Source organism: Alligator sinensis, unplaced genomic scaffold, assembly GCF_000455745.1.
Source record: "Alligator sinensis unplaced genomic scaffold, ASM45574v1 scaffold60_1, whole genome shotgun sequence".
In the NCBI taxonomy this organism is placed as follows: domain Eukaryota; kingdom Metazoa; phylum Chordata; order Crocodylia; family Alligatoridae; genus Alligator; species Alligator sinensis.
Window position 1 is genome coordinate 3,638,761 of NW_005841858.1, and position 12,337 is coordinate 3,651,097.

Genomic DNA, 12,337 nt, shown 5'->3' on the forward strand with positions numbered 1-12,337 from the left:
GAGAAGGAGTTGTATAGCTCCAAGCGTGGGTAAGTGAGATGACAAATCAAATTAATTCATCACTTCAGTTAATGAAAACCAAGAAAATCCTTGCATTGCTTTTTGTATTACCAACAATCAACTTGCTAGACTATGTTTGTACTTTTAAAATATCTTCATTTCATGTGCTTTAGTGTTTAAAAATGTGTATTCATAAAATCTATTTGTTTAAATTTTCCATTCTTTGGGAATGACTTCACTTTTGTTAGCTATATGTAGACATGTGTATATTCATCAATTAAAGAAGCTATTTAGTATAATTATGTATTTTCTAATAGATTGAAAAAGGTTATAATTAACAGAGAAAAAAATGAAGGGAGGATTGATAAGGAAAGAGGAAGTAAGGCCCTTCTCTACATATATATAGTTTTAGTATTTATCACTTTTTGTTTTGAGACAATTTTTTTACTTGGTTTCATCCATGACATGACTATCCATGATAGTGTAACTATAGGTAGCAGTACCTCAGGGTAGTTGACTGCAGTTTGCAATACCTATTGCGTTTTGCTGAATTGGGTTAAATGTGGATTAGGAGTATAATATCTTTATAGTTTTATATACAATCTCCATTAATGTTGAAAGATATAGACCACAACTTCCTCCGTGGTTCTAGGGCAGTGGTTTCCAACCTTTTTTTTTTTCTGCAACCCGTTGCTGGGAGAAGAGTGTGGCGATGGTGGCCCCGGAGCAGGGGAGGTCCTGGCATGCGGCACGGCTTGTCCTTTGTACGCAGCGCTGCTGGCATTGCCCCTGCGACCCTCATTTGGGTTGTGACCTGGGGCTGGGAACTGCTATTCTAGGATATGCCCAAAACTTACTTCAGGTCCATGTCTATATACAAAATATGGGTATAATATATAAGCCTACTGGATTAGGTATATATATATATATATTTACTTTTCAGTACAGCGCTCAGATTTCTGAAATTGTCAGCAATCGCAATCAGTACATCAGTAATGTAGGCAAGGCTTTTGAGGTGTTTATGGTCATTATATTGAGATGTTTGGTGCCTGTTCTGCTGATGTTTCTGGAAAATCTAAAGAGTAAGTTTAGTGTTCTGGGCAGCATTTTCTGTCATATTGAAGTAAATTCTAATATGCTAGGCTGACTATGAGCCATTACTGAGCACGTAATGGCTAGTGTGTTTGCCTGTCCATCTGCTAAACTCTAAGAAGGAAGCACATTATAAAGCACTTTGCAATATATGAACATGCTTTATTAAAATACCCCTTTATGGTCTTTTAAAAGTAAAGATCAATATAGGATAACTTTGGGCAAGTAAAAGTGCCAGGAACTTTTGAGTAGAGAGTAAATTCTTTATCGCCTTATTTTCCTGTATATTTGACATAGTCACTAAACCACATATAAACTTATGCTAAATATGCAACAAAATTGTCATTCTTTTTCCTTGATCCTTATAATATTTTATATTATTTTTACCAGTAATGCAAACAGTTTGTCATTAGTCCTTGGGGATCAAATATGGTCTGAGGTGTTCTTGTGACAAGGATTTGACACTGTTTAAAAACACTTAAAGCATTATTAGACTACAAAATGAAACTTACCTAGGATGTAGTTGTAATTCACTCTATGAAGATTGTTTTTTTTTCATTTAATCAAAGGTAGTGATCAAAGAATATCTATACAGAGAACATGGTAGATCTGAGGAGCTTTCTCCTTTTACAACAATTTGTCATTTAGCAGGCTTAGGTTATCAGCCCCACATTAACGATGGCCTTTCAAAACAGCTTAGTTGAATAAGCAAGGAATGGATGTAATATAGACCTGTTTGTGTGATTCAGTTGCTGAGAAACACAGAATGTTACTTCCAGTTCTATTTCATGAGTTAAAGCTAAATAAGTACATAATTAGTTTAGTCTAATAAATGGGTAACATTTCTTGTTATGTTCTCTATATGCAGATCTAAATGATGACCTAAAAATAAAATGCAGCTTTCTGAGCCTTTGATTCCACCATGCTCAAGGAAAATGAAAGCAAAAAAGAGATTTGATTGGCATTGGGCTTTCAGTGTTTTCACCTTTTCTAACCTAGTGTCATTTATTGTCTTTACCGGTAATGGGAGGAGTACGAAAAACAAAGTCATTCTTTGGACAAGGATCCTCTACCTGCTATCCTATTAAATAAATGTAGAAAAAATGAGATAATACCACAAAAACATTGAAGAAAATGTTTGCTTTTGTTATCATCTCCTGTGAGGCAACTTTTCCTCCGTCATTCTAATTTTTCTTGTAGCAACAGTGAGACCCCCATCATCATTTTGTATCGTCTTGCCAGGCAGTTTCTGTGGTGAGCACTGATACAGAGTCCTTTGTCTACTGGTGGCTTTACAGCTACTCATCAGTGTTGCCTGTGGACGCATCTACATGAGATGCTACAGTGCAGTAGTAATGAGCAGTTACTGTGCTGTAGCTTGTTATTATGGCGCTATAGCATTGCCAGGGATGAATTGTGATGGTGACACTACTGAGCAGTAGCATCTAAAAAAAACTGTGCAGTGACGGTACTGTGCAGTAATGCAGTTATTGTGCAGTCATTTAGTATTTGGTTAAGCAAGTACTAAATGACTGTGCAGTAACAACTGAGCAGCCTGTTGCGCGTGTAGATGCAGCTTGTGAAAAGTAGGTGGTAACATGACTTCTTCTGGGGCTTTTACCACCTGTTGTTTGTTGGTAGTATCTCTCATAAGTTAGTAATAGTATTAGAGCTTCTGCTTTAGTTGTATGTTTCTGCCCACATCATGATGATGATGATGTCTAGTTTCCTTTTTTTCTAGCACAGTATAAGTAATATAGTAGATTGAAAATTTTCTTCTCTCAATAATAAAAAAAGCATCTTGTGGCACCAAGGGAGAACTGAGAGAGACCTCTTTAGTATGTTATGCATTTTTTGAGGGAGATGCTGAAAAGGATTTATAGAAGTGTGTGTGTGTGTGTGTGTGTGTGTGTGTGTGTGTGTGTGTGTGTGTGTGTGTACACCCCTGCTCCCTGGAGGCAGTGGCCATGGAGTGGATGGAGTGGGGGGGCAAGGCCAGCAGTGCTGGCCCTGCCCCCGCTGCAGGACGTGAAGACGGAGTGGACAGAAGGGATGGGGGTGCAAGGCCAGCACCACTGGCCACAGGCCCCCCCATCCCTGCCACCTGCAGGGATGGAGGAGAGGGGCCCTGCCCCTCCGCTCCCTGGAGGCTCTGTTCTCCGCCCCCCTCCCCCCCCGGTCATTCTTGACAGGCAATTGGTGTGTGTGGAAACTAGACATCATACGCACATACACGCATACATATGTAGGTGTACTACATGCTTACATGCATATATATGTATGTGTACTACATGCTTACATGCATACGTACATACATGCATACATGTGTGTGTATCAGTTGAACACAATGTTTCATTTATCTATTTACAATTAAAGCAGTTTGGAAGCCTACCAGTGCCTTAATCACTATAATAAAACAAATTCTAAGTATTTATAAATACTGGCATTTGATTTAATTTTTAGCTGCCCCTGGTTTCCTGCCATGCAGCCCTCGATGGCTTGCCAAAATTCAGTAAGCAGCCCTCCGCCCAAAGTAATTGCCCGCCCCTGCCCTAGGCCCTTGCAGGATAGAACTCGGCCAGCCTGCAGAGAGCTTTTTGCAAAAGTAGAAAATCTACATGTTTCTCTTTTTAACTGAGAAAACCGCAGATTTTTCATTTCAAGGGCAAAATCTATATTTTTTTCCCATTTTTCCATGGGAAATGGAAAACGTGGATCCCTGATTACTGTTAACCAGAATATCAGCAATTTTAGACTTTCAGATTTACTTAGTCCAAGAAAAAAGCTCTTAGGAGCCAAGCTGAAGATGCCTCCAAGGAGCCTGCTGAAGTTCATGTGCATATCTGCACCCAGCTGTGAGGAAGCTAAACCCAAGGAGCCAAGAGAGCATTTATGATCATATATGGAACATGTGTTTAGTCTTCTGTGAGCAGTATTTGATATAAGAGTGCACATTTGCATTGCCACCACCGTCCCAATTTGACTCCTCTTATTGAGGACTTTAAAATTAAGCCAACAAAGGCCAAAATGGAGGGCTGAGGGTAAAGTTTCATAGTTGGTAGGGTCAGAAGGGACCTGAGCAGATCATCAAGTCCGACCCCCTGCCATGGCAGGAAAGAGTACTGGGGTCAAACGACCCCAGCAAGGTGTTCATCTAGCCTCCTCTTAAAGACCCCCAGGGTAGGAGCCAGCACCACTTCTCTTGGAAGTTGGTTCCAGATCCTAGCTGCCCTGACAGTGAAGTAGTGCCTCCTGATATCTAGCCTGAATCTACTCTCTGCCAGCTTGTGACCGTTATTTCTAGTCACTCCTGGTAGTGCTCGGGGGAACAGGGACTCTCCCAATGCCTGCTGGTCCCCCCTGACTAGTTTGTAAACAGCCACTAGGTCCCCCCCTCAGCCTTCTCTTGTGGAGGCTGAACAGGTTCAGGTCCCTTAGCCTCTCCTCGTAGGGCCTGCCCTTCTGATCCGTGATCATGCAAGTGGTCCTCCTCTGGACCCTCTCCATGTTGTCCACATCCCTCCTGAAGTGCGGCGCCCAGAACTGGATGCATGACTCCAAATGCGGCCTGACCAGTGTCGCATAGAGGGGGAGGATAACCTCCTTGGACCTGCTTGAGATGCATCTGTGGATGCATGACAAGGTACAGTTGGCCTTCCTGACCGTGTCCCTACACTGTCAGCCCATGTTCATTTTGGCATCAATAATGGCTCCGAGATCATTTTCTGTCTCTGCACTGACAAGAAGGGAGTTCCCCAGCCTGTAGGTATGCTGCTGGTTCTTCCTCCCCAGGTGCAGTACCTTGCACTTGCAGTGTTGAAACCCATCCTGTTCTCATTTACTGTATAGTACAGTAAATTCCCAAGTTGCAGTTTTGGAGTCATTCTACATATTCATTTTTTTTTGAGCGATTTGGGTTAAGGAATTTCCTTTTGAAGACTTTGTTTCATCTAAGAGACAGATGAGATTCAGTTGAAAGCAAAGGAATTAAATCCATCACCCGGGCCTTCGATTTATTTTGGTCTTGTGTTTATCTTCCCTTTTGCAAAAAGTGCTTTTTCATCTATTTCATACTAAGATTTGCAAGTGTACCCGAGGAATTCCTTGAAGAGCCAAAGCAGGTGATTTTAGAGGAGGCAACTGAGGTCTAACGCTGCTGCTACATTTTCAAAAAAAGACAGTCATTTGTACCATTTGTTCAGCAAGAATTGACAGAAATTGTGGTAACAGCTATTTTGAATCTGCGCTAGGAAATTCATTTACCATATCTGCCAGTAATTGGTTAATAGAAATAGTGTAAGATATAATAAGCTTGCATGAAGAATAGTTTATATTCTTGAAATAACCTTTTGCTCACTTAAATAATATAAGAATGCAGGTTTCAAAAGGCATTACTACAATATACTGTAAATATATTCATTCAAAGGTGAGGCATCCAAAAAACGGGCAGGGATTAGTAGTTGGTGGTGAGAATTTTTCATGGGTAAGTAGTGATGCACATGTACCAAATGAGATTCTCACTTATGCAGGGTTGAAAGGCGTAGTTAATCATTTTCTTCTATTTAGAAATCAACTTAGCTATCATAAGTTTGCTTAATTTGTTCCCATTCCTCGTAGTAATGACTTGTATTCTGTCTTTTTCCCCCTCATGTTCCAAAATATGAATGTTTTTAATGTCATGAAGAATATTCAAAATAATAATAATAAAGGAGCATGCCCTTTTCGGAATAATTTTATTGCCATAAGTTCCTAAATGAATGTAGGGGTTTAGGTCGTAGCTGTGTTGGTCTAAGGACATAGGCAGGCAAGGTTCCTTGGGGGGATTTGGTATCTTTTATTAGACCAACCCAAATAGCTGGAGAATAGTTATTAAGCAAGCTTTTGAGTTCAAAAACCCTTCGTCAGGCTAAGGAAGTTTCAGCAGTTGGTGTGTGCTCTTCCTGGATGGAATGAAAAGTAAAGAAGCCAGGGGCTGGACTGTGCTGGGGAGTCAGTTGTCAGGCAGATTATAATGTATCAAAAATCCAATGTCTATATTTAGTCCATGATCTCTAGTATCCAGGAGGTTGATGAAATGGAGCTCATAGGCTCGTCTCTGGGAAGTGTTGTGTAAGTTTCCCTTGAGGGTCAGGACTGAGAGACTGGAGCGAGAGTGGCCCTCCTGTGAGAAATGTGCCCCCACCGGTAATTGGGTATTTCTGTCTTTGATAAATGTCTTTTGATAAATGAATGTATTCATTTAAACTTTGCAGGCTTTTCTCTTGATCTAGCCCCACAAGTCAGGTGTCAAACCATGGTCCTCTCTTTTCAATAACAATATTGTTTTTAGTTGTGAGCTGTAGTAGCAGTATTGCAAGCTGTAGTGTTTTGTACCATTATTGTATAGTAGAACCTCTACCATTCCTGTATTTCCTGTAATTGCCACATAAATGACTGACTTTCCTCTTCCGATCAAAAATGTAATAGTAGCAGAGTGCTGAAGTGAGATTGGTTACTATGCCCTGAATATTTTTATAGAACAAATTACAGTACCCTTACTAATGTATTATGAAGTGTTATAGCTAAAACAAAGCTAGCATTGATAAAATAACAAGCAAGATGCATTTTGTTACCATCTGCAAATATCTGTAATTTGCAGTTGCCTTTGAATTACTACTGTTGTTCTAGTTCCGAGTATGATGCTTTTTTCTTTCTTTTCTTTAAACTATGCAGGTCAAACTACTGTTTGCTTTATTTTTTTCCCTAGGGCCTATGGAATCCTACATTTGGGTTCTTGTGGTGGTGGTATTTTTTTCGACAAATTCTTAAACTTAAAGCTCTATCCAGTCCAGTCACTAAGTCACGTGTTTATTTCTGTCATCTTTGAACAAAAGTGTGAGAACTGGAAGCTGTCCTTTTGGAAGTAAAAGCACACATTTATCTGGATCACACCTGGCTAGTATGACACAAGAAAAGTTAATTTTGTCTTGATTAAAATTATTTCATTCTAGATTCTAGGGATACATGGCTGGAACAGATTTCTGAGTATCTTAACAAAAAGATCCAGAGTCTTTTAAAGTAGCATTTTCCTAATCCTTTTCTTCTCACCCAACAAATACATGGTGGACTTTTTTTTCCTTTTAATTGAAGTCTTGGCTCTGTACACATGTTCAAATGATCTGAGAGAATTCTCCCAGATTTTTTTCTCCTGGCAGAAAAACCTACCCAGAGACTCCTGAAGAGACATTCAAATGCTGAATCCTTGAAGAACAAAGAGTTCGCAGTGCTCATGCTATGAAGCCAAGGGGGGCCCTGTGCACACATCTCAGTGTGCTCCGCAGGCTCCCTGTGCATGCCCAGAACCTGGTAGCAGCAATGCACAGGGCAGCCCGGTTGGCTGACCCAGACTGCTTCAAGTCATTCAGTGTCTCCCCACAGCACAATCTCTGTGGGGGTGTGTTCTACTCCCTGCTTAGAGCCCAGGAGAGGAACTGCAGGAGCAAAGCACCCTGGGATGCTGGAGGACTGCTGTGGTTTCTTCCTAAAGATTTTTCTCCAGTGCAAAATGATCGAGATTACAAAATGGGGGGCGGGGGATGGGACCTAGAGATTCTGGTGACTTGTAGGTGGCCTTGATGAATTTGATTTGTGGGCTTTCTTTCTCCTGTTATTTTTCTTTTAGGCTTCAAGGCATGATATAACACCTCAGTTTGGAGTCTTTGTTGCACAAGGTGTTGCTTTTGAGTGGCTTATGCTAGATGAAAAGAGGATCTTGTGTGTAGGACAACCTTGACCTTTAAAAAAAGTTTGTAGAGCCTATGGGATTCTTTTTTTCTAAATGGGGTAGATTTGCTGATTTGACCAGTGGGCCATATTGGGTAATGCAACTTCACCTTGTATACACAACAAGATTTTTATAATTCTCCAAATGTATTAGATCTACACTAGCTAAGACTGAACTTTTATTTACCTGTTAATTAATTTAAAAAATGCTTTTCTACTAAGATTATTACCATTTCTAATAATACTGTGTTTGACACCAAAATAGGAACTAGTTTGATTTGTTATCATAGAAAAATTGGTGATTACTTTCAAAACGTATTAGGTTTCGTTGGGGTTTTTTTTTTATCCTTTGAAGCCTCCTGTTTCCATTTTTTCTCTCCCAAAGATTAGTTTGAGCAAAAACACACTTTTCTTGAATGTAAGGTATAATGCAAGTTACTGTGCTGTGATGGGGCTTCCAGTTTTATTAAAATGGGGATTGAGGACTAAGTCAGAGTGGCATATGAAACTTGTCATAAAGTGCCTCTAGGCCTTGTTAAAATGGCTGCATCATTTGTTGAGACGGACGAGACTTGATTTTCTGACTGTGAATATGCTATAGTACCCACACCTTATGTAACATACTTTTATCACATTCCACAAGGTGGACCTGACAACTGCAAATCCTGTCTTTCAGGCAGCTGTGAAAGATTAGTTGCTGATGGATTTCTCTTATTGTATGTTCAAATTCACTATTTAGACCAGAAATTTCTGCACAAATTGTACCTTCAGAGGCAGAAGTTTGCAAAACAAATTATTTTGTAATACTGATTTAAATGCGCACATGTAAAATTTTAATGTTGTTATTTAGGCAGCTTTAACTAGTTAAATCACTGTGATTTTTTTAAATGTTCCTTTTTGATTAATTTACATAGACTTACATATTGCTGTATAACTCTTCTTAACCTAAATATATATAAGGTCAAGAATACTGCAACACCTATGCTTTTGGCCAGTCATTGTTCTTTTAATGGTTAAGCAAACTGAATTGGAAAAACATGTTAAAATGTTAAAAACCTCCAAAAGCTTTTACAGAAAGCTGCTGTTGTTTTAATCTAGTTTTTTGAATGTTGAAGATAACCAGATATGACATTTTAGATTATCACAGTGATATTACACAAGTCTGAAAGACTTCATCATAAAGGGAAAGAATATCACCCAGTTACTAACAGGAGTCCAGAATTATGGTACACAATTTTATATGTAAATTCTGAAAAGTTCTTTCTGATGTAAGGAAAAGTGTATCTGTGTGTCTGATTTGAGTCTAATCTGCTTCTATTTAGAAAAATGTTTTCTCAGACAACACCAGAGTTGTGACAACATAAAACCATAAGTACATTTTAAATTCAATTTGGACTGCTTTAAAAAAATCAAATTTTTACATTCTTAAGGGATGATTATCTTAAACTAGGAGTCAGTCAAAGAAAATGCAATACTTAAGGCTATCAGTCAAGTTTGAACACCACTTAAAGGGAAAACATTTTCTAGTATTTTATAAGGCATCAGAGAGGTCTTTTTGTTTGTTTGTTTTTGCTTTTTGTTTCTTTCATCAGTGAGACCAGCATTTGTTGAACACTCTGAAGGATTCTGTGAGTTTAAAAGTTTGGTGTTCACTTTTGTTTAGCCATGGCTTTTTAAAATAATTTCCTACAGGTTTGCCAATTTGTTTTAATTTTTATTTTTTTACTTTTGGATAACATTTCAGTAGGAATTAGCCAAAATATTTACTTAGTTTCGTTTTCCATGTTCAGTTTTGGCTGCGTTTCAGTGGTTTCCGTTGACTGTACTTGAGTAATAAATGCCTGTTGATAAGCTTTTCAGTGCTTGGCAGAAGACATTAGAAGTAAATTGGGAATGTTGGACTTCTCAGAGTTTGACAGCAGTCATACACTCTTGGAGCTTGTCATATTTTTCTTTACCTCTTGCTACTTTATGCAGCAGGAAGTCATTTATGCTAATTTTTTCTTATTTGCATATAGGTTATAGAGTTCTGTAGTGCAAAGCATGCTCAGAACTCCTTTTAAGTGTCTGTTTAGATCAAAGCAGGACTGTGTGATAGCTGTTGTCTGACACCAAGCTGTGTGGTGTTGTTTTCATTAAACATTTATCATACTTCCAATGTGACAGCAGGCAACTTTGTGCTTGGGTAACATGTTTTCATGCAAAATTTATTGAAAAAGACGAGATGTTGTAAAGAGATCTTGTTGCCTTTCACCAGTGGCGAAGGGTAAATGTTTGATTGGAAGGAAAGATACCTTTAACACAATTTGGTGGTGTTGCACTGAGGAACTTTGAAATGCTTTTTACTTTATTATAAGTAAAATAAATATATCTAATATTGCTATTTTGGGGGGGATTTTTGGTATGATAGCTTACATGCACCATATTAGGAAACATTTCTGTCACATTTTATTCTACGTAGTTGTGACATTGGCCTGTTGTATTACCATAACAATATGGTAATATTTTGTAAAGCAAATACCGCAGTCTTTTGAATATAGATCAACCCTTTCTCCCTCAAACAGTTGTTAAAATCACAGTGGACTTGTATACTGAGTTGACCTGTAATCAGAACAATATGGTATTGATTAATAATGGTAGGGAATAATAGACGACATTTTTTATTTGTGCTCTCATTTAAAAAAGAATGCACCAATGTAAAATTTTAAGTACAAGTACAATTTGTGACAAAAATTAGGAATCCTTTTAGTGTTAAAGCAGAAGCTTACATGCAGTACTTCATCAATATTGCTTGACCCATAAAATGTATGAATTTTAGAGAAAAGTTAAGATTGAGTACTTTATCATCACTATATTAATATTCTGTATTAGCATGCTTTAGCTAAATATGCAGAATGTATTGCTTCAGTGTTGTAACTTGTTTAAACCACTTTCATTATAAACCTGTTTTTTTAGCTTGAAAGTAGAATTTTTATTTAAACAAAAAAATTGTAGGAGGGAAAGTCTGTTTTGATCCTTTGAGTTATCAATGCATTTAAAGAAGTTTACCAGTGCGACACATCAAACAGATTTGGTTTAGCAAGCAGTTAATTCATGTTATTGTTTAATCACTTTCAGCATTTCTAGCTAAAGCCAAGATATTCTACTTCAAAAAAGACCATTGTGCATGCATAAAAAAATCCCTTTGAATAGATGTTCATCATGATTTTTAATGAAAATATTCTGTAATCCTAATTTTGTAATCATGTCATAGCAGAACAATCTGCTACACTTTGTAAATAAAACCTATTTAAAGCCTAATTGTAACTGCCACCTTGAGTACACTGTAGAGGAAAAAAAAGCTTGGTGACTCGCCCATCAGGCTACCATGGAACTGCAGGCTGTGGTTCCTTCAGTATAAGGGGTTAAAGGCCAACTACTTCTGGATGTGGTGTGAATGGATGAGTTAAAGCTAAGACCAAGATCTGCTTGACCCCGTAAAAAGGCGCTATACCTGATAGAGCATATGCTTCACTTTTTAAATAGGTGTCGTGAGAATCTTTTTGGACTGTCCCTCAAACCTGTCTCCCCAAATGCTTCTGGAGGACATTATGCTTGCCTCTACCGAACTCAGGTATAATGCCTCCAGATGTTGCACCTTCGATGCTTCCCCTTCGGTGCATCTCTGGCTGTGCTGAATCCTGAGAGAAGATTATGTAAATATCAGATATTAATCTATGGTTCTGAGTAGATCTCATGAGTAAATAGTTTGATTAAATGTTTGGTCTGTTGTTCATCTGCTGAAAAAACTAGGTCCCTCAAAGTTTGATTAGGAAGTGTATGCATACGTGTGTGTGCATGTTTCCCAAAAAGTATTCTGCAGCAGGTGATTTTAAGAAATAAGTAAAGTTTCAAATTTATGGCTGAGTTTTGTTTCTTAGGTGTAATCATGTTTAATCTGTTTTTAATGAATGCTTCTTTTTCTGTCCTGTCTTTGAAAAAAAAAATTGTCTTTTCAAGCTGTGAATATATTAGCTCACTAATTTTCTCTTTGGGAGAAGAAGCATATTGTTGCTTTTTTCATTTTATTCTTTTAGTTCTAGAGGCTAATATTAAAAGATGTTGGAAGGCCAGTTGAGATTAAGATGATGTTTCTGAAGCAAATGGTCTTAAATTACATTTTTTAGTTAATAACAAGGTGGTATAAATTTAAAACATATGGTTAGTGTTTAAGAAATGCTTTATTTTCTCTTTAAATAAAAATGAAGGGAATTTTTTGGAAGATATCGAGCACCATTTTATAGCTGTCTAAGATTTCATTTAAGAAAACAAAGTCAAATGGCTGAAAAATTTTCTGTTATAGAATGCAGGAATTTGCTCATTTTTCCTGAATACCTTCTGTAGGCCTGTAATAAACTGGTATTATTGCATTTGCTATTGATGAACCAAAGTGCTATGGATGAACCCAAAATATTTGCTGTTGATGAACTCACAATGTTTGCAT

The 12,337-nt window shown here is 37.9% G+C and overlaps 1 protein-coding gene across 1 annotated transcript in view; it reads left to right on the forward strand.

Annotated features, from left to right (window-relative positions):
* RSRC1 (arginine and serine rich coiled-coil 1) overlaps positions 1–12,337 on the forward strand; it is a 329,106-nt gene that overhangs the window by 65,388 nt on the left and 251,381 nt on the right. Inside the window, exon 5 of the mRNA XM_025215036.1 lies at positions 1–29. Within this exon, the coding sequence (XP_025070821.1) occupies positions 1–29 (29 nt within the window). The remainder of the gene's footprint in view (positions 30–12,337) is intronic.